The sequence below is a fragment of the Callospermophilus lateralis genome, chromosome 10 (genome assembly GCF_048772815.1).
Source record: "Callospermophilus lateralis isolate mCalLat2 chromosome 10, mCalLat2.hap1, whole genome shotgun sequence".
Classification (NCBI taxonomy): Eukaryota; Metazoa; Chordata; class Mammalia; order Rodentia; family Sciuridae; genus Callospermophilus; species Callospermophilus lateralis.
The window spans coordinates 50,174,736-50,202,673 of record NC_135314.1 but is presented as its reverse complement, the minus strand read 5'-3'; the positions used below and the strand labels follow the sequence as shown (position 1 = coordinate 50,202,673).

Sequence of the window (27,938 nt, the reverse complement as noted above, 5' to 3'; positions counted from 1 at the left end):
TAACTTCTCTATCCTAATGCTATATATTTTCCTTCCATTTTTTGGGGGGGGGAGGGGGGGAATGGTAGCATAATGACTTTGTATTACGATGATAATTAAGAGACTACTAGGTGAATATCCCTAAATCTTTTTTCCCCAGGAATATTAGATAGCTTACCTGTGACCACAGGTAGACATGAAGCTTAGGGTACTTTGTTGACAAATTAAGCTAGAAGACCTTTAAAGTGAGAGCACTGAGTTTTTGTTTATCTTGTTCATAGTAGTATCCTGGAGAAGAAGGAAAGAGTTGTAGTTCCTGGTAGTCAACTCAATAAGATGAGAAAGACCTCTCAAGTGAATGTATGAAACATTTTTAAGAGCTTACAATTAAGAGTATTTTTTTCTGCTCTCCCTGGCCAATTTATAAATGTGTTCCACATCTACATTATAGAAGATTTGCCTTTCTTTGTCGTAAGGTTTTGGATATTCACATTAGAATATGTGTCTCAGTTATGCTGTGCTTCTTTTTTGTGTGTGTAGGATTACTTGAATTGGAGATTAGAGCCTAATATATATTGGCTGGGTTATAAGTTGATTGGCAAAGATTGTTTATCTAAGGTCATATTCATTAATACACCAGGATTGATCTGTAGTATTTTATAATACTAAGACAAGTACTTGCTTTATACCTTTCCATGTATCTCTTCAAGTTGAAACCTTTAAAATGAGAATATTTTTGTATTAGTGAGAAATGTAGTTTTAAAAGATGGTGACTGATGTTAAACATGTCCTCCAAGTTCTAATTTTGCCCTAGCAATATTTCCTTTGTGCTTCATGTTTTGAAAACTGATATTAACAATAACAGTGGTATTTTCTACTGCTTTCTTCCCAAAATGATGAGATGGCTAAGTGGTTGAGAGTATTGGTACCAAAAGATAGTTTGGGATAGCATGCAAGGATTTCCAAATTAAATATTAAAAACATTTTCTTTTTCTGAATAGTTTGAAGTTGTTCTTAATATATTAGAAATTTTGTTACAGAATCCACATCTCCAAGTTATTTTAAAAATTGGATCAGTATGTAGAAGAATAATACATGAAACTAAATAAAGTGAAGTAAATGACATTGATAACCAGAAAATTTACTCTTAAAAAAATCTATTCCTAAATAATTGAAAGCTGACTTTTTTTTTAACATGGACTTTTAAAATTTGTTTATTATTCCCAGAAGTCATGTCCTCTTATGTTTGTGTGCCAGTGTATGCTTTGACAAGCCTGTTCAAAACAAGAAGCCCTTAATCAACTAGGGTGTTCTTTTTTTCCCCCTCCCCTTGTTTTCCTAGGAGTCAGTGGATCGGTGGGGAAAATGCTGCTTGTCCTGGGCCCAGGGATGTAGAAAGAAGATGCCAAAGGCCAAGTACATGTATCTGGCACAGGAGCTATTGGTTGATCCAGAATGGCCACCAAAACCTCAGACGACAACAGAAGCTAAAGCTTTAGTGAAGGAGAATGGATCATGTCAGATTATTACCATAACATAGCAGTAACTTAGTCTCAGTGGTATGCTAATAGCAGTATTTGAAGGAATGGTTTTAGGATTTTCTGGTCCTGTATGTTAGTGTGGCACTCTTTCAATTTATGTCCCTTCTGATAAGTATCTGATTCAAGAGCCTTATTTCAAACAAAACAAAACAAAAAGGGTATTGGCCTCATTGTTGAAATTAACTGTCAGTCCATCTATATCTTTATTCTGTAACCAAATATATACATTTCCAGAATTTTGGTTGTTACCCTTAGTCATACTCTTTATATTAGGTACAAGAGAAATTTGGCGTTTGGTAGATATTTAGACATTAGCTTTTGGAACTAGTTTGCCTCTTTATTTTCACAACCCTCTTATTAGAAAAAGTTTATGTTTATATACAGGCCCTAAGTTTGTGATCATTAAAAATAAAATGGGTGTTAATTAGCCTCCAGTGAAAACAGGTTGAAAGCCTGTTTCCATTTTATTCCAATATTTCTCCCAAAGAATTCTGTGTAAACCTACACCAGTTCTCTTTGATAGTTTAGAATTAGTAGTGGGTTTTTATGGTGTTGCTTATAGAACAACTCAGGTAATTCCTCTGTATGGTGTTATATTTTCTGTACAAACTGCCTGGGTTTTATTTTTCTAATCGGCAAGGTGCTTCACTGCCTTCTTAAGATGTCCCTCAAAGCTGTTAAGTGGATGTTGTTCTCTGTCTGGTGTCAGTGGTCTAATTGGTTTGCTTCATTTAAATGTTGTGAAACCTTTTTTACTAGAAAAAGATGATTTCTTTTGGAAGTAAATGTAGATCTGTCTAACATCTCCACATACATTTTTTCTACCCTTCAGGATTTGTATTATTTAATTTTTTAAAAAATTTCTCCAATTTTTTAATTATCTAAAGACATAGGATAATAATGAATTTTGTTTTTGTGTTTGAATTTTACCTTGAAAGATTTTTTTTAAGATTAGGTGTATCTCTTATCAGTAATAAGGCTTAAAATACAATGAATATTGGATTTGAGAGACTGCTATTTGTTTTTTTCAAAGTGATGTAAACTTGGTGAGAGCTTGTTATATGCCATTAGGTGGCGCCAGAGGTCAAAGCATACTTACTTTGCTATAAATAAACATACCTGGTGTAGCAATTTCTGGGAGGAAAAAAAAATGAGGAAATAAAGAATAGACATTCATTGAGCCGTAAGAAATGTAGGAAATTACTTTTCACCTTTCTGTTTTGCTTGATTAATGTTTAAAATTTTCAGGAATTTAAAGTAAACTTTAAAATGGATCTATAGGTAGGATTCAGCAGTTTGGCAATGCCCACAGTTATGGCAGACACAGGAAACTGTAAAACACACCCTACTCTATTAAAACAATACAATATTCTATGTGCTTTCTTAAGTAGTCACATACTTGTGCTTTCCACTGATCATTTTTTAGCTGATCATTGTTTTCCCAGTAAGTTTTTACCAATTTACCAAATGTTACCTGGAACTGTAGAACCAAATGGTTCTCATTCTTTATGCTGCAAAGACCTGAATGGTGTTTGGTAACTGTAGAAAAATGCAAGTTACACTCAGGATCACTGTTATTGCTGTTGCCACTGATGAATCTTACAAAAAATATAATTGAAGTTTTCCATCAAAATGTATAATAAGATATTAATACACATTAGATGATAAGAACAAGTGTTCCATGAATGATTCTATGAAGCTATGCATCTTAGACCTCTTGAGCTGTGAATTAGCACTGTTTTCTATAGTTACTTAAATCTCTTGATTGTTTTATAATTTCCATATTCATTTTAAATATACTCAAGTGTTATTCTTTGGTGATTTCTAGAATTGTAAATTTTATTCTTTGGTTTAAATACTGAAGCATATAAACAAAGTAATTGCTAAGTAGCAGATTAAAAATCCAGTTATCAGATTGTATTTAACATCTTTAAGAGCATGATCATAAAGAACTATTTTTTACCACGCACAGCCCTTTTAACATTTAGAGTTAGTAAGGGTTTTATATCTCATCTGTTCATACTGTTTTCCAGGGAATGAGGTTTTAGATAGGTGGAAAAGCATTTGTAGTAAGTTAGAGTGAACATAAACAGGGTAGGTTATTCAAGTTCAGAATGTATTTGCAGAATGTCTGAATCCAGGTGTGGGTCCTCCTCAGTGCCATAGGTAGACTGAGCCCTCTCTGTAGGTCACCGTTACATTGTAATTTTGGTTCTGAATTTTACATTAAATTATTTGAGTGTATACAGAACTAAATTTAAAAATCTGTACATATATTATTTTGATGTATTAAGATTGATAAATATTGCTGATTTAAATTTTATTTATGCACATAAAGGACAGAAATGTCCAGGAAAGTAATTGTTAAATAATGATATGTAACTTTTTAACTTTTTAAATAAATAACAAGATTTTTAATGTGTGTCTCCCTCAGGGTTGTTGAAATTTTTTTCTTTCTCCCTCAAATATAAATAGTGGTAACTATGTTTTCTATCTTCTAGCACCAACTGCTGTAAAGCAATGCTGCAAATAATGCTTGAATAAAAGTGGCTAAGCCAACAACAAAATAAATACTTTTTATAGTAGTTTTATAATCCTTAAATTCGAAAGCTTTCCAAATTGCACTTGCATTTAAACACAACTGTTGCAGCTTTTACTCATTTATTTTGTTTCCCATGTTGATGAAAGTACTGCACAGTTTCAAAGGCATGGCAATATCATAATATATCAGTGTTCATGTAGTTTGTACCCAAAGTGCAGCTATAGATAACAACATCCAGTGAAGAGCAAAATGCAGGCTTTAGAAAAAATTCTAATAATTCATGCATGTAATTTTGACATATCTGAAATAGGTTTTTGTATATTTATGGTGGGAGGTGGTTGGGAACTTTCAACAAAGTGGGATGTTAATTTTTGTACAGTCTATGGGCATTTACACATTTTTAATGTATTAAGATTTGGTAATTATGTGCACATGAAATTAATAAAATAGTTACTTCCTGTTATGATTTGTGAATTCCCTAAGACCTTGGTTTTTTTAAAATAACTTTATATCAGAAATGATACTGCATCTTTATATTTTTAAAATTGTATTGCTGCTCAAGAATGGTACCCTGTTGTCAAAAAGACATACATTCATAATTGTACATTCAGCATTGTAAATAACCTTATGAAATCCTTTTTGATTGAAGCTATTCAAAATAAAAATTTAAATGAATAATATTTTCATAATTCTTTTTGTGTCACTATACATTTGTTTACATTGGAGCTCTCTCTAGATTAATTTTTGTGGTTAATATTTCCCTATTTGAAAATTTTGGGTTTTCTTAAAACAGTAAGTACAAGCACAATATTCCACATGTCACATTAGGCCTATGCCCATCCTGGAGAAGCTCATCTGTCGGATGCAATGTAGAGTCAAATGTTAAGTGTCAGGGGTCTTAACATATAAGACTAAAGGACCCATAGTCCGTTGGTAGTTAGAAAGATCAAGCCAAAAGCTAGCCATGTAAGACATGGTAAACCTGTATTGGCATCCATTGGGTGCAGAAAGAACACTCAGAGAAAGACAGACAAGAGAAACTGGAGCTAAATAATGATTGCAGAAATAACGGAGAAGGTAGTGGCTTTCCTCTGTGGTTTAGAACTGTGTGACTTAGAAGGTGATTTCAGTCAGGTCAGCATTTTCTTGGCTGCCTGCACTTGGCTACATCTAAAAGTGACTGAATTCCAGTATTTTTTCTGTGACACCTACAGACATCTTGGATGGGAGACTTCTTCCCTAACCTGGATGAAGTAAGTTAGGAAGTACCTCTGCTTGACCATTCCATTCTGTAATTCCAGAGAAGAATGTTTATTCTTTATCAGTTCAAACACTGACCTTCACTTTATTTTTGTGTTAAATTCTTTATATGTTTTATGTTTTTAAAAATTATATAAATAGGATTCCATGTAAACATGTTTTGTCATTCAGTAAATCTTAGATAAGTCTACACTTAACACCTCAACTTTTTAAGTTTGCAAGGCTTCTCATTGCATGCATATTCCATAATTTCAACAACTATGTCATTTTAGGTTTGTTTTTTTTTAACCTGCAATAAATGTTTTTGTGCACCCACCTTTTGTGGGGGGGGGGTGCCAGGGATTGAACTCAGGGACACTCAACCACTGAGCCACTTACCTAGCATGAGTGAGGCCCTGGGTTCCAACCTTAGTACTACAAAAAATAAAATTTAAAACAAAAGAAGAATCCAGAAACATGAGATACTGATTTTGACAGTGTTACTAACATTGCAACTGGGGGAAGAAGGGATTTCCATATTTAGGTTAGCAAGCAGCTAGACAAAAAATTGAATCAATCCTGGGTGGATTAGAGATCCAAAACTAAAATGTAAGGAAATACAGGGGAATATTTTCTGACTTGGGAGGAGGACTTTGGACGCAAGTCATGAAAGGAAAGATTAATAACCTTACTTGTATCATTTCAACCAAAAGACAAACCCTGAACTAGTTGGAGACATTTGTAACATTAACTGACAAAGGATTAACAGCCAGAGTATATAGAGAATGCCTACAGTACAGCTGCATATAGAAAAATGGGCAAAAATAATTAAATTTCTCGGAAGATAAAACAAAAGGGGGCCCTTAATATTATACAAAGTTAAAAGTCCATCATTAAACAGGAAAGTACAAAATGAAGGCCATGATCATTGTAAATGATGAAATTTCTAAAAAAACTAAACTGAACAAAGATGTGATGCTGGGGAATCCTTTCAGATTGTATTGTTCATCAGCATAACCACTTTAAAGTGGAAAGCAGCTTGACGAGTTAAAATGAACATGTGAACTCCCTTCAAGCCAGCAATGCCATCACTGAACAAGTTTGACAGTGTTTTTCTTACCCTCCCCCCCCCCAAAAAAAAAAGTGAAGCATTTTAGAATGTCCTTAGCTTCATCCCTAAAAGAAGGGAAAAATGGAGCACAGTATTGCCCAATGTGGCATGCAAAGGAAGTGTGACCCGTTTAGGGGTGTGGCTGCTGCGATGATCCAGTGAAGCTTTTCTAACATCATAGTCATCTTGTGCCATTTATGGAAAAACTTTCCCTCCTATCACTCAATTTAGACAGTAGAACTCAAGTTACATATGGTCTCTGAAGATATTTGTCATTAAAAACCAGAATATGCCCTCTGTGATAGGGTCCTTTCCTGACCATATTCTGGGGAAGTCTTTATCCTCAGGATGCAAGGATGTTCCCTCTTCCTCTGCAAAGTGCAGAATGACATGCACAGCTCTTAGCCTTTCGGTTGCTTTGGGGTGCAGATCCATTTCAGGTAAGGCCAAATATATATATTTTTTAATTAGTATAGGCAAGTAAGTACAGGGCTCATTCAATGTATGCATAAGAAATAAAATTTGGTACAAGAAACAATTTATATAAAATTTTGCTTGGGAAACATTGTTTTTCGGATTGGTATTGTATTTCAGATAATTAAATTCCCTGTTAATTTTTATTTTTAAAAAATTTCTTATGCGTCCTAATTAATTATACATGACAATAGAATGCATTTTGTTACATCATACATAAACGGAGTGTAGCTTCTCATTCTTTGTTAATTTTTATTAAAAATCATAGAAATAGTAGCCCCTTATTTATGACTATGTCAGAAATACTGTAGACAAAATTTAACTGTGCTATCCTAGTTAAGTTACTTGACCTTTCGGTGCCTCAGTGTCTTAATAATCCTAGAGGATAATTATAGTACCTATGATAAATATTGTAAGGATTAAATGAACATAAAGTGCATGGCATAAAGTGATGGGTATTAGTCTGTGTTCTTAGGTTGGCTGTAAACACGGTATTCCCTGTTCCTTTTTTTTTTTTTTTTAGTGGAGTAAATTGTACTTTGAAAATAAATGACAGAAAACAAGTTGGATGGGGGTGGGCACAGACTGTCCTACTTCCTGTCCTTGTAGTCATTGCCAGTCCTGTCCTGGGGAAATTTCAGCCAGCCTTGGTTAAATAATGAAGTCAAGGACACAGCCATTTTCATAATGGACTTGGCTTTGTTAGATCCGTGAACCTGAATATGAGAATGATTAATTAGTTGTCTTCATATGAAGATTTTAAAACATTGGCTATTCTATAGCTTGAAAACGCTTTCATTTCAATGTTTTAAAACAGTGAAAATCAATAAAAGCGAGACCAGGTAGTGTAGAATGAATGTCTTTCACCACTCAAGCACACCTGCACTCCTAAGAAAAGGAACCGACTTAGTTAAATCTAAGCAAAAATTGAAAGGCAATGGGAATCTTGGTGAAAGGGTTGTGCCCATGCAAACTGCGTAGGATTACAAAAGGCTCCAGGAGCAAAAAACGCCGGCTATGTTTGTTGCGTTTTCAGATATGCTAAGGAGCATCCTGCTGTGCGCATTGCTCTGGCTCCTGCCAGCCCAGCCTTTCCCCTGCCCTCAAGCCTGCAAATGTGTCTTCCGCGACGCCGCGCAGTGCTCCGACATCAACGTGGCGCGCCTCACGGACCTGGGTCTGCCCACCAACCTCACACACGTTCTGCTCTTCCGAATGGGCCGCGGAGCCTTGCAAAATCACAGCTTCAGTGGCATGAGGGTCCTGCAGCGCTTGATTCTATGGGACAGCCACATCTCTGATATTGCCCCCGGTACCTTCAATGACTTGATAAAACTAAAAACCCTCAGACTGTCACGCAACAAAATCACCCATCTTCCAGAAGCTCTCCTGGATAAGATGGTGCTCCTGGAACAGTTGTTCTTGGACCACAATGCATTAAGGGACATTGACCAAAACATGTTTCACCAATTGGCTAACCTGAAGGAGCTCCTTTTGAATCAGAATGAACTCACTTTGCTTTCTGCTAACCTTTTCACAAATCTGGGGAACCTGAAACTGCTGGATTTATCGGGAAACAATTTGACCCATCTGCCCAAGGGACTGTTTGGAACACAGGCTAAGCTTGAGACACTTCTGCTCCACTCCAACCAGCTCGTCTCTCTGGATTCGGGGCTGCTGGACAACCTGGACGCCCTGATCGAGCTGCAGCTCGACAAAAATCACCTCCGTGCCATCGCGGCTGGTGCCTTCGACAGTCTCCGGAACCTGAGGACCTTGACTCTTTCGAGAAACCACCTCGGGTTTCTCCCCCCCGCACTCTTTCTTCATTCTCACAACTTGACTCTGTTGACCCTGTTCGAGAACCCGCTGGAAGAGCTCCCCGACGTGCTCTTCGGGGAGATGGCGGGCCTGCAGGAGCTGTGGCTGAACGCCACCCAGCTACGCACGCTGCCCGCCTCCGCCTTCCGCAACCTGAGCGGCCTGCACACCCTAGGGGTGACAGTGAGCCCGCGCCTGAGCGCGCTCCCGCAGGGCACTTTCCAGGGTCTGGCTGAGCTCCGCGTGCTGGCCCTGCACTCCAATGGCCTCGCCTCGCTCCCCGACGCCTTGCTGCGCGGCCTCGGCAGGCTGCGCCAGGTGTCGCTGCATCACAACCGGTTGCAGGCCCTCCCCCGTGCGCTCTTCCGCAACCTCAGCAGCCTGGAGAAGGTCCAACTCGACCACAACGAGTTGGAGACTCTGCCAGGCGATGTATTTGGGGCTCTGCCTCAGCTGACGGAAATCCTGCTGGGGCATAATCCCTGGCTCTGCGACTGTGGCCTGTGGCCATTCCTTGAGTGGCTGCGGCAGCACCCGAGTCTAGTGGGTCGAGAAGAGCCCCCGAGCTGCCACGGCCCTGTGGAGCGCGCTGGCATGTTGCTCTGGGCCCTCCTGGAGGGTGACCCCTGGTGCCCGAGCCCTCGGGGCGCGCCTCCCCGCCCTCTAGCAGGGATCGCCCTGGAAGCCCCCATCCCCTCCTTGCTCCCTAACAGCGCAGAACCTGGGGCCCCAACCCAGCTGGTGGCTACCAGCGAACTTCAAGATCACAGCCTCTTCTGGAGTCTGTATTTTTTGCTGCTAGCTGCTCAGGCCGTCATAACCGGCATCATTGTGTTTGCTATGATTAAAATAGGCGGGCTCTTTCGAAAATTAATCAGAGAGAGGGCTCGTGAGTCAACTGGAAAGCCTCGTCATTAAAACCTGACCAGGGTATTGTCAGATGTGGCTCTGGGGAGAATCCAGACGGGGCTGCTTTTCTCCCTTTCCTCCTCTCTGCCACCTTTCCCTCTCCCTTTTCTCCCCTCTCCTCCTCAGCCCTTCTCTTTCCCTCTCCTCAGAACTAACCTTTCCATTTGTGAGTTACTATCACTGTGCAGGCCTCTGTCTCCCCTCTTTCATACACTCCATGGACTGTGATTGGCCCACACTGTCCCACTAGCCCTGCTTGGTGTCTGGGGGAGAGGGAGGGTTTTGAAATGTTTGAGACTACACTTCCAGCCAGGGCCTGACTCCCGCACATGACAAGCCTCCTGTAAATGTTTGTGAAACGAACGAATAAAATAAAACCTGGGATCTGAGTGATGATGGCTTTTCCTGAGAGAAAGGATGGGTAGTTCTCCTTATCTGCTTGTATTTGAAAAGCAGAACTCTTCCAGTTCTTTGTTTTTGTTTTTGTGTTTTTGGTGGGTGCTGAGACTGAACTATACCCCCAGCTTCCAGTTCTTTCCCTTGCCTTTTCCTTCTCCCTTCATATATCTCTGAAAGCACTGGACTCCATTCATTCAGCAAATAGTTTCAGGGTAGGCCTCCTCTGTGACAGGTTGAGAAAGAAGGAAAACATTGAACCTTCCCTTCAGGGGTGCAGCGCCCAGTGAGAGCAGCCATTGAGCCTGCCATGACCGAGAATATAGGAGCTTACTGGGTCACAGTGGACTGAGGAGGGTCCCTTAAGTGAATTCAGAGAGCCAGCAAGTGACTGTGAAGGCTGGGAAACTGCTCAGCATGCTTAGTCACCTCCCCGGAGTTTCCACTTGCTTTGCATCAGTGAAATATGTCATTTGGTTTTCATTTCCTGGAACTAAACACCACATCATTTCATAAGCATTTATGGAGCAGCAAACATATGACAGGTGTTCATGAATGTAATGATAAGTTTGGTTCCTGGTTTATTATGCTTGTATCACATTCTCATTTATTCTTCCAATTGAAAGCAGTTAAGCCCTTGTTGCTTTAATTGAATGGCTGTGCTTGTGAGAGGCATTGGTTGACACAGGGCTGCTAAATTGACAGCTGTGGGTTCCCTCCTGGCTCCTCAACTTACTGCATAGCACCTTGGGCAAGACACCTACACACATTGTCTAAGCCTTGGTTTCCTCATCCCTGAAAGGGGATAAAATAATACCTGCCTCACAGATCGGCTGTGAGGATTAAAGGTGATAAAGCATATAAAGACTTAACCCAGTGCCCTGCATACAGTAAATGCTCAATGAGTGGCAGTTATTATAACTCAAGGGTGAGCAATGATTGCTGCATCATGATTTCTAAAGAAGAGTTTTGAGTTGTGTTTTTCTTTGGATATAAAAGAAAGAGCAAACTTTCTCAAACTGGAAGTTCTGTTCAAACCCGTCCTCCTCACCTGTGGGTGGTCTCAGGGCTGTGTTGGTGATGCTCTGTGCTCACAGCAGAGCTGTGGATCCTCCCAACTGGATGTGGAGCAGGAAGACCTGGGTTCTGGCATTTGTAAATGTACTTCTCTTTCAAGGACAAGTACAAATGTCTGCTTGCATGGTAGACTCATGTGTTCCCATGGTGCTTTCTATCTGGCACTGGGCACCCCTCCCACTAGGTCCTGGACACCCTTTACTTCAGGGTTTCAATTTAGGGTATCTGTTTAATGCGACTCTTGCACTGTAAATTTCTTAGCTGGATGTAGTCTTATTTTCAAATTTTGAAATTACTTACAGCTAAAAACCCATTTATTTATTTATTTATTTATTTTGATGGAATACAGACTGCTTTCTAACCACTATACTCTCAGGCAAGCTCCCTAGCTCTCAAGCCTTTGTCTCTTCACCTGCAAATGAAGATGATAACAATCCCTATTATTGATGTAAGGACAAAATGAGAAAATCCAAGTGAGATAAAGTCTGTGGCTGGTGCCCTGGGGCTCAAAAGAAGTTAGCAATTCTGATTAGCTGTTTCTGGAACTCTTGTATTCTAGGCATTTCTCAAGGCCTTGGCAAATGTTCATTCATTTGGCAGATATTTATTGAGCACCTACTTTGTACCCCTTCTAAATGGAAGGACAGAGCTATGGATAAAACAATGTGCACACTTCCATGGGGTTTGCATTCTACTGTCCCCTCCCACTGTAATGGCCAGAACTCTTGGCCATTATCTTCCAATATTCAGAAAAGTTTGAGCACATTGGCTACTATAAAATGTATATACTTGGCTATGCTTGCTTCACAATTAAAAAAAAATTTTAGTTGTAATTGGACACAATACCTTTATTTTATTTATTTATTTATATGTGGTGCTGAGGATTGAACCCATGGCCTCGAACGTGCTAGGCAAGCCCTCTACCACTGAGCCACAACCCCAGCCCTTCACAATTTTTTTTTTTAACAGAATAAAATACAACAGATAAAGTTGAAGGCTCCTGTAGATATCTCTTCCCTGATTTCATTCCTTTCCTTCTCTCCTGAGAGATCACGTACTTAACAAATTTGGTGTTTTGCATCCATCCTTGTGCATGCTTTTAGATTTCTACTTTTGTTTTGGTAGAATATTTTGTTGTTGTAATTGTGGTTTGTTTTGGTTTGGTGCATCCTTAGCCACATCCCCAGCCCTTATTTTTATTTATTTATTTTGAGACAGGGTGTGTTAAGTTGCTTAGGGCCTCACTAAATTGCTGAGGCTGGCTGTGAACTTGGGATCCTCCTGTGTCAGCCTCCCAAGCTGCTGAGATACTGGCACGCCCCACTGCGCCTAGCTATTTTTACCTCGTGTATTAAGATGCTCAGTTTTGTTTTGTTTTGTTTTTTTCCTCCTTCAAGGTGTTGAAATGGTAAATAAATTTATAGATTTTGAAAAGCAAATTCATGTCCGCCTTCCTGAGATAAACCCAGCCTGGCCATGCGTTCTTAAAAATAAATTAATAGACTCAGTTGGCTAATGTTTTGTTTTGAACTTCAATATCTATTTGTTAGATTTGCTTATGAATTTTTTAAAATAATATCTTTGAGTAGTTTTGATGTCCAGATTATAAACTGGGATTTTTTCTCTCACTCTACTTTGTAAAACTGGGGTCATCTTTTCCTTGATCATGTTGTAATGCTCCTCGGAAAACCCTTCTTGGCCTGGTTGTGTGTGTATATGTGTGACATATCTATTGCTACAGAACAAATGCTCCAAATCTTAGTGACTTCAAACAATACGATTTATTATCTCACAGTTTCTGAAGGTCAGTAATTTGGCAGTAACTTCATTGGGTGGTTCTGGCTCAGGGTCTCTCAAGGAGTTTTCATCGAAATCTGTGCTGAGGCTATCATCTGAACAGGGGTGGACAGTCTGCTCCCAGAGTCTCTCACACAGTTGGTAGTTCCTTGCTGGTTCATGGCAGGAGGCCTCAGACCCTTGCCACATGTACGCCCGTAGTAGTTTGTTTTGTGTTTGTTTTGTGTTACTCTGACAAAATACCTAAGGCTGGGTATGGAGACTGGGGTACTTTATAAAGAAAATGAATGTATCCAGATGTGGTGGCACATGCCTGTAATCTCAGTGACCCTGGAGGCTAAGGCAGGAGGATCCCATGTTCAAGGCCAGCCTGGGCAACTTAACAAGACCCTGTCTCAAAAAATAAAAAGGGTTGGTGATATGGGGATGTAGCTCAGTGGTAGAGAGATCCTGGGTTTAGTCCCCAGTACTGGAAAAAAAAAAAAAGTGTATTTAGCTCACAGTACTGGAGTTCCAAGAGCATGGTGCTGGTGTCCTGGTGAGAGCTCCTTTGTCAGAATCACAACATGGTAGAGAAGCTGGAAATGCAACATGCAGAAGAAACCAAGCCCGTGAAGCATCCTCATGATCTGATGACCTGTTCTCACAGGACTTCCCAAGAAAGCAAGAATTGACCCCCATGAGAAAAGCAATAAATCTTTTTGTTCTTTTTAAACTAACACATACTTATAGTACATGTTAATGGGATTGGATGAGATATTTCCATGCTCTATACAATATGCATGGATCGTATCCAACAACCCTCCTGCCATCCCCTTGCCCCCACAGTAACCATAATTCTATTATCAGGTCAACTTAAAATAAAATCTGATGTCACGTATAACCAAAAGGAACAAATTTTTAAAAAGGCAACAAAATTTAAAAAATAAAATAAAATTTGAAAAAAAAACATTGAACTGTATACTTTAACAAATTTTATTATATGTGAATATATATCAAATTTACAAAGTAAATTCAAGGAAAGCAAATAGGATCAAGAAGATATTCATTGTAAAAAATGACCTACAGAGAAGGAATGTTGCTGTGAGAGAAGGAGAGAGGCATCCATTCCTTCCAAAGGTGGGGCCTGGGTGGTATGATCGTCCCCCAGCAGGACCCACCTCTTCAAGATCCCACAGCCACACTAGAGATGCACTTCCAAGCACATGAGCCTTTTGGGGACAAACCATGTCCAAACTGTAGCAACTTCTTTTGGGGCTGCTTGAATGTCTTCATGAGAGGGCAGCTGACTTCCCCAGAGCAAGTGATTTAAGAGCAAGATATCAAGGCAGAAGCCCACAGTGCTGTTTTATGGCATAGCTTTGACGATCACAGTCGTTTCCACAGTAGCCTCCTGGTTTGCACAAGCAGGACTGTGCAGTGTGGAGGGCCTTACTCACCAGGTGAACGCCAGGAGGCCAGAATCACTGCGGTCACTTTGGAGTCGGATTGCCACAGTATACATGACTCGTGTGTGTGCAATTTATCTTAAATACTGATTGAGTTTTTTTCCCAGTGGTTACAGATTTATTCATTCTCTACACCCTCACTTTTATTACAATCATTATTTTGAAAGTGTCCATTTTGTCCTAGCATTTTTATTTAGCTTTAAAAATCTCCACCAGATCTTCAGTTGTTCCTTTTTAAAATCCCTATTATTATTTATATCCATTTTTATCTTGTTCACTTTTACAACATTTTCCCCTCATTTTATTAGATTTTTAGTAAGGTAAGACTTTGAGCTTTGGTGACCCACTGTATTGTATCATTGTTTTGTTTTCTATATCATTCATTGTCAATTTTTGTTTTTTTCTTTCCTATTTTTTTTTTTTTTTTAAACTGGGAAATGAACCCAGGGGCACTTTGCCACTGAGCCACATCTCCAGTCCTTTTTATTTTTTATTTTGAGACAGGGTCTCACTAAGTTGCTTAGGACCTCACTAAGTTGCTTAGGGCCTCGCTAAATTGCTGAGGCTAACCTTGAACTTGGGATCCTCCTGCCTAGACCCCAGAGTTGCTAGGATTACAGGTGTGATTGACCACACCCAGCATAAAATGCATTTTTTAAAAAAATCTTTCTCTTATTGATTTTAAAATCAGTTGTGGTCTCTATGATTCCAATTCTTAGGACTTGTTTTAAGGCTTAGTACATAGTCAGTTTTTGAAATTGTTCTCTATGTGCTTGAGAAAAGAATACATAATCTCTTCCCCATTGGGTTCAAGATATTATATATCCATTAGATAAATCTTGTTAATTTTGTGCTTAAGACTTCTGTAAAGTCACTAAGTTTTGGTTTTCTTGTTAACTAATTTTTGAGAAAAAGTTGATTGTGAATTCATTGATTTTCCGTAGTAATTCTATAAATTTAGTATATATTTTATTGTAAGTCCCCAAAAGTCTTAATTCTGAGATGTCATAAGAGGTTTGATTTTAATTTAAATCACATAAAAGCTTAATTTCTAATGAACTTAACCTTTTATAGTTATATGGTATCAGTGTTTATCCCCATATTTTTTAAAATCTGTTTTGTCTGATTTTTCCCTTTTTTGTAGGTCACCTGTTTTCTTTTGGCCGGCATCTTTATAGTACTTTTGTTTTTCATTCCTTATTTTCATCTTTCCTCTTTGGTTTTACTTTAGGTATCTTTTGTAAGCACCACCGTTTGTGTTTTTCTAAACTTTATTTAGATAATATCTTTCTGCCAACAATTGAAATTGATCTGTTTACATTTAGTTACCTGTTTGCTGATGTATTATTATTAGAAAGTCACTGTGTGTTTCCTATTTTCCATTTTTTTCTTTGTTCTTCCCCCACCCCCTTTCATGTCCTCTGGTAGGTTCATAAAGTTTGATTCTTATTTTTCTCATATTTTTAAAGGTTCTTTTTAATGGTTATGTTTTTAAAAAACATACTTAATGATAAAAATTTCCAATAAACTTGAAAGTATTAAATTTCTCTTTTCTCTTCTCAAACGTGGCATGGATTTTATTTCTATCCCCACCCCCTTCTGGCAATTTGGGTCCCTTTTATATCAATTTTGATAATTTTTGAGAAACTTGAAAATGAATAAAAAGGAGCAAATGCCATTATTTCTGTGTAACCCTCGTTTACTGCGGTGTCAGGAGTATAATATCATTCCGTGTCTGTTCTATCACTTCCTTCCTGTTTCTAGAAATTCTGGGCCTTGTGCCAGCTGATTCCTGGAGCTTCTCTCTACAGCCTTCCTTAGTTGCTTCCACAGTTTCCTGAATTCCATGTCCTCTTCCTCCTTGTCTACTCCTGGGAAGCGGGAGACAGAGGGCATCTCTATTCTTGACTGCTACTTTAACTGGGAATTCTACATTCAAATCATCTTGCACCAAGATTGCTGGTAAGAATTTGTTGTCATTATGGATAGGTGATCCTTTATTCTTTCTCTTTTTCTTCACTTTTTTTTTTTTTTTTTTTTTTTGTACCATTGAGCCCAGGGGTGCTTAACCACTAAGCCACATCTCTTTTTTATTTTGAGACAGGATCTTGCTAAGTTGCTTGAGGGCCTCACTATGTTGCTGAGGCTGGCTTTGAACTTGTGATCTGCATGCCTCAGCCTCCAGAGCCACTGGGATTACAGGCGTGCACCGGGCTCTTTGCAGTTCTTTGGTGGAAGTGTTTGTGATCTTCTCCGGGTCCTTTGTGTTCTGATCTCACGAGGCACAGCTCTTTCATTTCACTGATGACAATGGGAACTTCCAAGGGTCCTCTGGAGACTTTTGTCCTTGCATTTTGTGAAATTCTCTGATTTTTTTTTTTTCCTCTTTTAATCTCCTTCCTTCTTACTTTTCTCTCATTTTTAAAATCTCTCTCTTCTGGAAGAGTCCTCAGCTCTGTCTCCCAATTGAAATTTTAATTTCTGAAATTACCTTTTTAATTGAGAACAGTGTTTGTTTGTTTTAAATAGACTCTCACTCTTGTTTTATAAACACAGATTCTTTTTAAATTTTTCTTAGGATACAGAAGTTAGTGTTTTTGAGGCTTTTTTTGTGTGTGGGGGGGTCCCAGGGATTGAACATAGGGGCACTCGACCACTAAAAAGCCACATCCTCAGCCCTATTTTGTATTTTATTTAGAGACAGGGTCTCATTGGGTTGCTTAGCGCCTTGCTGAGGCTGGCTTTGAACTTGTGATCCTCCTGCCTCAGCCTCCCGAGTCGCTGCGCTGGGATTACGGGTGTGCCCTACTGCACCCGGTACATTGTTGAGTTTCAACATTTCCTTTTCTTTCTGAACTACATCTTTTTTTCTCCAGGATTTCTTGTTGTTTGTTGCTTGTTCCTCTCAACCTCCTGCTTGTGGTCTCATATGTTAGAAAAGAAGCAACAAAAATGACTGACATTGGGAGCTTTGTACACACAGGTGACTGTAAGTGACTTTGTACGCACAGGTGACTGCCAGCTTCACTTTAGGGTACTGGTGTGTCAAGCTGAGGGCTGTCTTGGCAATTTCCACAAACTACAGTGCTTGTGGAGGGTTGCTTCTCCAGGACCTGGTAATCTCTTGTAGCTTTTGTTGGTTTGTTTTCCTAGGGATGGGAGCAGATGCAACTGTTATGTACTAGCTTTCAAATAACTCCCCATTTTTAAAAAATATTTTTTTATTTTGATAGTTTACATATTTTTTAGTTTTTTCTTTCTCTTCTTTCTTTCTTTTTTTTAAATTTGTTCTTTTTAGATACACATGACACTAGAGTGTGTTTTGACACACTGTACCTATGTGAACTCCTGGCTTTATTCCCCCTCTACATACCTGGCCTGTGTTGTACCTGGTGCCATGAATTTCTCTTGAGTTCTGCTTGGAAGGGATCCACCACCACCCAGCCATGCTCCTTCTTGCCTTCCACTCTTTCAACTGTTCTGTTTCATAAACTTGCTTGAACCTCCATCCATTGATGATTCTCTCCTGCCCCCCCGCCCCGTGACATTGTGAATTGATAACTTTTTCAGTTCCTGTTCTGCCATCCAAGTGGGGTCCCCCCAAGGAGAGGCAACACATTGATATTTGAACTAAATTGAGCTTTTCTATTCTCTAAGTTTCTAGCTCTGGAAGTTTTCTTGACTTCTCAGAGTGCAGGGTTCCTCCTCCCATGTGTTGTACTGGACTTTTATCTTCCTAGAGCCTCTGCAGGTTGGGCTCTGGACCTCTGCGGACATTGGAACTGACCGAGGCTGTTTTGGGAGAAATCACTCCGGGCTTCCCAGCTTTTAAAACTCACCATTACTCCCAGGGTGTGCCAAAGTCAGGGAGATGCCAGGACTCACTGCCAGGAGCTGTGCACCCCCTCATTAGACACCTGGAATGTTACAAGATGATCCTATCAACATCATAAAAACACAAACACTCATTGAGTTCCCGGGCTGAGCCCAGAGTAAGGGGAGGATGAGATGCCCAGGGGGGAAAACAACCCCACCCCTTCCACCTCTCTTCCAGGAGCCGCTTCCTGGATTTTATAACCCCAGCACAGACACTGATAATTCCAAATCCAGCCTCTGGGAGGGTTCTGTGTTTCAGGGCCCACATTCAGTATAACCTTTTTAAAACATCTAATATGTATCTGGTACCTAACCCTTCTAACTGCCCTGAGAAGTGGGTGTTACTGTCCCACTTTACAGATGGAAAAACTGAGGTCCAGCGTGAGGTGGGAAATACCAAAGGTTATGACGGAGAGAGCTGTTACAGGAGCTCAAGCCTCTTGGCTCCTAGAGGGATTCTAAGGCCCCCACCCCAGCCCCATCTCCTGGTATGGACTGGGTCAGCTGTCAAGCCACGGGTACGTGCCAGGGGACACTTGTGTTCATGGTCATAGACCTCTTGACCGAGCAGCTCTAGTCCTTCAAGTCCATCAGGGACCCCCTGGGAGCTGAGCATTGTTTGTGGGGACCTTCACTGATGAGAAGGAGAAAGAGGAGGGAAGGAGAGGAATCGAGAAGGAAAGCTGTGTGGGGAGAGTGGATGGGAGGAGAAGAAATGAGAGAAAGGAGGCGGGATCCTGGGTACAGACACTGCTGACAGTGGTGACAGCTCGGCCCTTCCCAGGCAGGAGCCACCCAGGGTCCACCGGAGGCATCCTGTATGGCAGGAATTCAGAGAGTTGGTCTCAGCTCTGCCATTGATTGAGTTTCCCCTCACCAGGGTGTTCTGAGTCAAAGAAGGTAATGGAAGGTAGGTGCACAATAAGTGGGGGTCTGTTGGGCTTGAGGGTTCCCTGCTGGCTCACGAGGGGGGTGGCTGGCGGGTGGGAGAATGTGGTATCCGCTCATCCTTCCACACCCCTAGTGTGACCCTAAACAGTGCCACTGGCACAAAGGAGACCTGGCACAAGGTGTCAACAGAGCTACAGAGGGGGGACAGGTGTGGGGGAGGGAGCTTCTAGACAAGTCTCTCCCATGGCCTGTCCTCCCTCCACAGACTCCCAGTCCAACCCTGCCACCCTCTCCTGCTGACCTCCACTACAGAGACCGCCACCACTGGAGGCCTCTACAACCCCAGCCTCCTCTCAGTAGAAGGTAAAGAGTTGGGTCTCCTTCTTCACTCAAATCCCTAGCAATTTATGCTCCCAGTGGCATCTGAAGAGAGGAGGAAAATACCAGTGTTTCTGTTTCTGTCCCTTCAAGCACAAGTACAAATTCATCCTTAGTTCAAATTCCTTTCAGGTGATTGTAGAGGAGCAGAGAAGATGGTGTCAGTGAAACTCTGCTGAGCACCCAGCTTTGAGAAGGGCATTGCTCTACTGAATCACTGGCCTAGAAACCTGGCCAGAGGTATTTAGGGAGCACATAGCCTATCCAAGGACGAGACCCAGAGAACCTCTTGGATATGCCAGGTCCCCGCTTCATTGCACCATGACCCTCCCACTGCACAGCACCCCTTTGTGGTCCCACTACAGTTACTCCTAGGTACCAAGAGGCCTTTCTATTTCCAGAGATGATGAAAGTATCAGGGCTTAATTAAGGAAGGTTCTTCTCTGTTCAGAGTTGTCCATGGGACTGGACAGAAGAGGGCTCTGGAGGTAGTGAGGCAGTGAGGCTCTCAACACCAGAGGGTCATCAGGAAGATGCTGGCCCTTTCTGAAACAGTAAAGCAACCAATCCGAAAAAGGACAAAAGCTAGCCATGGTGGCTTGTGACTTCATGCTTTATGAAAGGCCATTCTTCTTCCTTGTAAATCTCTTTTCCTATTTATGCCAGTGACTGCTGCATACATCTCCTGCACAGCCTTAAAGAATCCCCCCAGATGAAATCATTCCCACCGTCAGAGTTTGCCATTTCTCAAATATGAGAGGCAGAATGATGGTCCCCCAAATGTCCTCTTCCTAATCCTGGAATTTTGTGGATATTACTTTAAATGGCAAATAAATAAGCTTCTTACGCATGATTAGGTGCAGAAACAGATGGGAGATTCTTCCCGGAGCCCAAGGCCATCACTAGAGTCCTCCTCAATGATAGAAGGAGGCTGGGGCTGGAGTAGAGAACTGAAGATGTGACACTGCTGGCTTTGAAGGACAAAGAGGCCACCAATCCAGGAACGCCGGCAGCCTCTAGAAGCTGGAAAGAGGAAGGAAAACATTCTCCCCTAGGCCTCTGGCAGGAACGCAGGCCTGCTGACACCCCGAGTTTAGCCCCATGAGGTCCATTTGGGGTTTGTGATAGTTCATCGCAGAGGTGACCCACTTTTTCCATTTTCTCAAGCATGGCCACTGGCACATCTTACTACAACTCTATGCAGACCGATTTTCTTCCCTGGGATCCTGGTGATAAAAACTGCTAACTAAGGTTGGGGTTGTGGCTCAGTGGTGGAGCCCTCACCTAGCACGTGCAAGGCCCTGGGTTCGATCCTCAGCACCACATAAAAATCAATCAATAAATAAACAAATAAGTGTATTAAAAAAAAAACTGCTTACTAATTTTCTTCCCATGGGGCTGGGGCAGGGTTTGGCACATAGTAGGCATTTACGGTGGGTGCTCTTCTGAATGGATGCACATGGGCAACAAGCCAGCCTGGGCCTGACAGAGGCCGGTGATGACACATGCTGTGCTCTTAGGGGCAGGCCTCATGGGACCCACAACCTGCAGAGAGGTCAATCGTTCTTACTAAGATTTTGGAAAATCAGTTTTTGCCACTGATTTTCCAGTGGATGATTATGAGCCCCAGAGGCCCATAGTTTTTGTCTCTGAGCAAGTGTGGCTTTCCTGTCTTGGATCAGAGTGTGGGGACACGAGATGGCAGGGAGGACAAGGGGCTTGTGTGTTAGCCACCTCCTTAGGACTCTAAAAGGAGCATGACCCGTAATCCTGGCCTGTAACTTAACTGTTCTGGTCCATGCAGAGGTCACAGCCAAGTGGAGAGAATTTAGAAGAAAATCGGAGGGGTGTCAGGGAGGGAGAGGGGCGCCGACGGGCTGGAACTGCAGAGCCGGGACACTCAGCCTGCAAGTGAGGATTCTGAGGGCACTGGTTACACCAGTAAAGGGTGGATACAAGGCAGAGGGAGGGGACTTGTTCCCTGTGGTTTCAAGAACAGATTGGAGATGGATGGGTGGGAAAAAAAAGGGCAAAGTTTTCTCTGAACTGAGGAGAGACTTGAGCATCCTCTCAGGTTGCAGGGGCCCAACATGCACACCCAGACGCCGGCCTCTGAGACCCAGCAACCACAGGCCTGAAGGAATGCGGGCATTGGATGGAGACAGGTGTGGGGCTGCAAACTGCTCCTTAAGGTCCCTTCTACCTCACCCAGTGCATGATTAGCCACCCCTGCCCTGGGCTGAACAGGGTGGATGTGGGTGTAACCTGCTGTCCAGACACCGGTCACTTGAGACACTGGCCTTGACCTCATTAAGCTGACCTGTGCTGAGTGGAAGAACAATTTTCAGGGGTTGTTTTGACTTGGGCGCTTAATGCCCTGGGGACAGTCCAACCTCAGACAAGCACATAAAGTCAGCTGCTCCGAGGCTAGGCTTCTTGTAGCTTGCTCTTTCCAGGGGAGGGGGCTTGGTTTTATCTTCCCAGCTGCTTTTGAAAAAGCTCAATTGTAGCGTCCCACAGAGTCCTTGCCAGGCACCAAGGTGTGGGTCTGGCTTTCTACCCCCTTCCCGTGTCTTCACCCTTGCTGGGAGCCACAGCCAATTAATATGATGCATGGCATTTTTGATTGAAAGGTGATGCCAGCTAGCCATTGAGATGATATGATTATGTTAAAAATTACATTCATATGGATACCGGACTCCTGCTGCGGGACTCCTGGAGAGTTCCCATTGGTTGGGAAAGTGCAGTAGGAGGGAATTCCGGGGGAGGCGCTTGCGCTGGGGTTCCGGGAAGGGACCGGCGGAACGCCGCGTGGGTGGATCGGGAATCTTCCCGGGCACAAACGTGGTATTGGCGGTTTTTTCAAATAAAGTTTGTTCCTGTTTGAGTGGCTCGTGATCTTGTGCCCAGCCAGACTGCGGCAGGCCCTGGTGCATCCCAGCCAAGCATCGGTCCTTCCTCCTTCCCTTTATCCCAACTCGGCTTTCCTGTATCTTCTTCCTTCCCTGCTAAGTGTCCTACTGGAGGAGTCTGTGTGGTGACTCTCTACAGTGAGGGGTCAGTGGTCCTTCATCAGTGGAGGAGGGGACCCAGCAGATCATACCAATCTTCACACTTCAGATAATGAAATTAGAGAAGACAGAAAAATGTGAGGGGTTTCTAGATACGAGTCCTGTCAGATATGTTAGCGAGATTCAAATGGTCACTCTGACTGGCTGTGTGACTTTGAGTGAATCCCTTCTTCTCTCTGGGCTTTAATGTCCCCATTCTGTAAAGTGGGACTCTGGGTCAGCAGGTCTTCCCACTCTACGCTCTGGAACCCAGAGTCCGGCTCCTGAATCTAAGTGTCCTCACTTCTCACCTCCCTTCCCTTGCAAATCTACCTCCCTCCCTTCCTTGATGCATCCTTGTCACCTGCCCCTCCCCCACCCCCATGTTGCACTTGAATGGTGGCCCTGCTCACATCCCCTCACATTCTCAGAACAGTTGGAAAATCAGTACAAGTGTCCACCTTGGTGTCTCTGTCCCCTGTGCATCCCCACGGTCCTTCCCACACCCAGCAGAATTGTGCTGGGAGGGTAGTCCTGGCGGCTCTTGGCTGTGAGTCCCTGGTCCTGCTGTGCTGTGGCCAAGCTCAAGGATGGCTGCCACCTGGAGCTCTGTCTGTGGCTCCCAGGTGGTTCCCTGTCCCACCTCTGTCGGGAAGAGAGCGCATTCTCAGGAACCTCACACCACAACAACACAAAGTTCCCCGGGGTACCATGGCCCCGCTGTGACTCCGCCATGTCTGGGACAGGCATTCTTGGGACAGTCCTAGTGAGGACATGACTGGGAAGGAACTTTGTGACCTGAGAGCTCTGCGTGAAGAATGGCCACACTCAGAAGGTCCAAGGACACCCCCAGTGGCATTTGGGGGGCACTTTAGGTCAGCAGGTGCCACTGCACTGGGGCAGAGGCCTGAAGCTCGGGTGCTTGCTAGAGAGGGGAGTGGAGGGCACTGTGGCCTCCCGACTGGGCTGTCCCCTCAATGCACGAGCTGAGTGAGGGCCTTCTTCTCTGGATTCCATCCCTGGCCTGGAGAGTAGGAAGGTCCATCTCCCCGCCATAGTCATCAACATGGTCCCACAGTGGAGTGCCCCTGTGGACCCGAGGGCCTTTTCTGCTTCCCTGAGAACCCTGGGTCACTCAGCTCTTGGTCTCCCCTGAGGCTGAGGAATCAGGGAAAGCAGAGCAGGCTGAGAGGCTGAGACTGCCTGTGGGAACCCACCTGCGGTGAGGCCCTGCTCGGCTGCTGCCAGATGGGGTGGTGGCCAGGGACCCATCCCCACCAGGGGCCACATGGCCTCCCGAGTGTGGGTCTGACACATTTCCTGACACAATTCCATTCTCCTGATGGAATGCAGTGTCACCCTCTCAAATAAGGCCCAGGCCTTTGGACTTGGCTAATAGATGGTCATGGGTGTCACTTCAGTGCCTGCTGGATCCAGCCCCTATATTTCTTTTCCCTCTTGAGGAATTCCTGCCTGTGCTTGGATTGACCTAGTGGTTCCTTTGTCAGGCACTTAAGGACCCTTTCTTTTTATACAACTGACTTCATCAAAAGAGGTCAACTCCAGCTGGGTGCGGTGGTGCATGCCTGTAATCCCAGCAGCTCAGGAGACTGAGGCAGGAGGATTGAGAGTTCAAAGCCAGCCTCAGCAAAGCAAGGCATTAAGCAACTCAGGGAGACCCTGTCTCTAAAACACAGAATAGGGCTGGGGGTGTGGCTCAGTGGTTGAGTGCCCCTGAGATCAATCCCTAGAACCCCCCCACACCACCACCACAAAAAAGAGGTCAACTCCAGTACGGCAGGTCTGGACACGGGAAGCCTTATACTTTGTTTGACACTTGGCCAGAAGGGCAGGATCAGCCTCATGGTCATCTGAGGTTTAAAAGCTCAGATGAGAGCAGTGATGTAAATTTACAAGAGCTGCTGGGAAGAGACGCGGGCTCAGCTGCTCCTCCTGATAGGTTACAAATACATCCCTTAGACAAGCCCCAGGTGCAGAGAGCAGGGGTCCTGGCCCTCAGTAGAGTGCCCTCCTATTTTGAGGCAATGCCATCTGCTTTTGTGGAGGGACATTATAAGAAAAGACCCCGTGGGGCTCATGGCTCTCAGTTGTTAGAAAGGTTTTCCAGAACATTCAGATCAAGTGACAAAGTGTCCACTGTAAAGACCCTTGGGAGAAATGCTCCTTTGGCTGATGTCACAGAGTCACTCTCCTCTTTGGCCACTCCTCTTGTCAGGACATATGGATGGGTTTGCTTTCCTTTTCCTTATTGTTGAGGGGGGAGTGTATGTCGGCTCTGGCAAGTTCCCTCCTTCGTCCTGCTGCTCTGGTGGTGTCCCTTGGTTCCCTCAGGTGCAGCCTCTTCTCACTGCTCTCTCCTGCTGAGAGCCCTGGAGACATTTGCCACGCCCTCCTCTCGCCCCAGCCCCTGCTCTGTGACATCCTTGGCTTCATTCGCGCTCTTCCGAATGGCACTGGGGCTGCATGTGTCAGACCCACGGAAGACACTGGCCTTGCCGAGTGGGGGAGGGCGGTCCTCCTGGGCCTGCTGATGAGACATCCGGGGCCACGCGGACCTGCCCATCACCTGTGGTCTATGGCCGCAGCACCTCCAGCCTGTGTCTGTATCCCAGGCAGGAGAAAGGATAAGGATAAGGACAACACTGAATGTCAGCCAAGTCTATCCACTGAAAAATAAATTTTAAAAAAGTTGCCTGACATCCAGACAGAAAAGCACGTACATCGCATGCATGTGGCTGGATGGACAATCCCAAGTTGAATTTTGAGGTGTTCATTTAGCCCCTTTCCTCCCTCCCTGTCGGCCCTTCACCTCTGTTTCCCTACCTTTAACTTGTCCTGTCCTGGTACATTTTACTTGAACTGCTAAATCCTCTCTGGAGCCAGGGCTTCCATGAAGACACAGCAGTGAACCTGCAGATGGGGAGGTCTCTAGTTCTCTGACACGACCCAGAAGCTGCTCCAGCCACAACCCAGCCCTGAACCACAGCTCTGCCCTTGAGGCCTCCTAGAAGTGATGGGGAGCCGGGCAGATCCCAGGGGTCATCCACAGTCAGCCCCAACACCAAATGTCTCCACGCATCACTTCTTAACCGGGTCTCCATCTCGCTGTCCACCACGTGGTTACTGTGTTCCTGAAGCAATCGGGACTTTCCTGTCTTCAGAGCTCTGTGCTACAGGAAGCAAGGTGAAGTCCTTTCCCTTAGTTTTCTAGGAAGGAAGTAGCCCAAGTCTGTGGCTTGGTATGGTAGCACATGCCTGTAATTCCAGCAGTTCGGGAGGCTGAGTCAGGAGGATTGCATGTTCAAAGCCAGCCTCAGAACGTAGAGGCCTTAAGCAACTTAGCAAAGACCCTGTCTCAAAATAAAAAAATAAGAAGGGGATGTGGCTCAGTGGTGAAGGGCCCCTGGCTTCCATCCCTGGTACAAAAAACAAACAAACAAACAAAAAAATCCCAGGTGATGGCTGTCACAGTGGAACCTAGGCTCAGTCCTGTCCCTTTGCATGTATTAACTAGCACTTGGGCTGGGCATGCTGAAGACCATGTTGACACACATGTGGTGGTCAGCACCAAGCATCCAAATAGTCTGGAACCGCAAGTCAAGAAAGATGCAAATGTGGACTGTGAACAAATTCCCCTCCTCTTTCCCTTCCTTGTTCCTGCCCCCCTTCTCCTTCTTTACCAAATGAGACAAGGTGAAAAGATGATTCTATTCATAGCCAAATAGGCTGACATATATGGTTATCTGGTGTAGTGTCCCCACTTTACGGATGAGAAGACTGAGACCCAAAGAGGGAAGTGACTGGCTGATGTCCGTGTCTGGGTTCCTAACCGCCCCCTGTCTTCTTGAACACATTCATTAGCCTATTTATCTGGCTAAAGGCATTTCCCTCTGTTCCTTTGAGGGCCGCTGTCCAGGAGGAATTTGTGGTAGGGGCAGGAGAAGAGCAAGGCACCCATGGGAGCCGCAGTGGAAGAGTGGGGCTCCGCTCCTGTGCGGGCGCGGGGCTGGCGGGGCCCTCAGCAGAACCTGTTCATTCACGCAGCGATGAAGGAAAACACCCTTGTAGCTCCGTCCCTGACCTTTAATTAGGTGTGGTGACGCTGGAGACTGCTCCGCCGTGAGGGCTGTGAGTTGTTCACTTAATCATTTCAAAGGCTGCTCTGTTTTATTGTGGCATAAAATTTGGACATCTCACATTAAAATGGACCATTAAATGCAACTTGAATTGCTTTAGGCCAGAGAGAACTTTTCCCTTCTTCTCCCTGGGACCAGCCCCGTCCCTTCCCTTCCCCTTTCTGCCCCCTTCCCGCCCCCACCTGCTAACTGTCTGAATCCTTTTGAGGGAAAGGAATGGGAAGGTTCTTTGGAAATCAAAGTTTTTCAAGCCATCTATCTGGCAAGCTTTCTGGCTGGGCTCAGATGGTCCTTGAGGCTGACAGGAGGCAGCCTCGGGTCTGTGGGTCCAGGTGGACTGAGGTCTCCATAAAAAATGAAAACCACAGTCATGAGTGTCAGGGGCTGATGCCCAGGTACCTGTGGAAAAAGTCCAAGTTGCTTCTCCCTCCAGGCACACAGGGCCTCCCGATGCAGTGGCTCTAAAAGCTCACTCCCCCTACCACAGGGTCTTTGCTTCTTGTCTACATGGCCTCTCCTTTCAGAGTCCCGTCCCTCCCCACAGTCCTGCAGCCACCTTCCCTCTTCTCTGTGCCTTCCTGGATTCCTCCAAGCTGGACACATCTCTCCCTCCTCCGTCAGATCAGGGAAACTTGCTTACCCGAGGTCAGGACTGGCTTGAGTTTGGGGTGCTTCATATTCCTTGTGTGTGTATCTCAGTCCCCAAGCTCATTTCAGCTGGACCCTTCCGACCCCTCGCATTGTGCCTGCCTGGGGTCCAGCAGATGGCCACAAAGTTGTGCAGGACTTTTGTTCATCTAGACAGAGTCTAGCCCGTTCTTACGAGCCTACCCGCATGACTCACCCACGGAAGTAGCATGTCACCAGTCACTCGGGAGCTATTTCCAGGCCCGCTTGAGAAACATTGCCCGGGACGCGCGGAGGATGGGGTTTTTAAAATAGAGAGAATTCAAGGAATGTTTCCTCCATTATAAAAAACCATCAGTCAATGGCAGAAAAATGTGAAAAAAATATAAAAGGCAAAATTATAGGGCCAGGAAAGATGGCTCATATCCCGTCACCTCTAGCCAGGCCAGCCTTCCCCAAAGGCCTATGCCACACCTGTAGGCTGAGGGCAGCAGGTTCAGGCCAGGGCAGAGGGGTGGGTTCGCGACCAGTTGCTGTCCCTGTGGAACTGGGCACCAGCTTGTCCAGAGTGGGTTTCCATGGCCTTTATTTTTTAAATAATATTTTCAGAAGGGACCAATCTTTA

At 43.9% G+C, this 27,938-nt stretch overlaps 2 protein-coding genes across 2 annotated transcripts in view; both read left to right on the top strand.

Annotated features, from left to right (window-relative positions):
• Positions 1 to 4,740, top strand: part of Atp13a3 (ATPase 13A3) — a 75,234-nt gene extending 70,494 nt beyond the window's left edge. Inside the window, exon 34 of the mRNA XM_076867091.1 lies at positions 1,322 to 4,740. Coding sequence (XP_076723206.1) covers positions 1,322 to 1,519 — 198 coding nt within the window. The 3' untranslated portion in view covers positions 1,520 to 4,740. The remainder of the gene's footprint in view (positions 1 to 1,321) is intronic.
• A 3,184-nt stretch (positions 4,741 to 7,924) lies between these two features.
• Gp5 (glycoprotein V platelet) lies at positions 7,925 to 9,625 on the top strand. The gene has a single exon (XM_076866998.1). It carries the CDS (start codon positions 7,925 to 7,927, stop codon positions 9,623 to 9,625), a length of 1,701 nt encoding a protein of 566 aa, XP_076723113.1.
• The last annotated feature ends 18,313 nt before the right edge of the window (positions 9,626 to 27,938 follow it).

Coding starts and splice junctions, on each gene's coding strand:
- Gp5 (XM_076866998.1), top strand. CDS start 7,925: ATGCTAAGGAGCATCCTGCTGTGCGCATTGCTCTGGCTCCTGCCAGCC.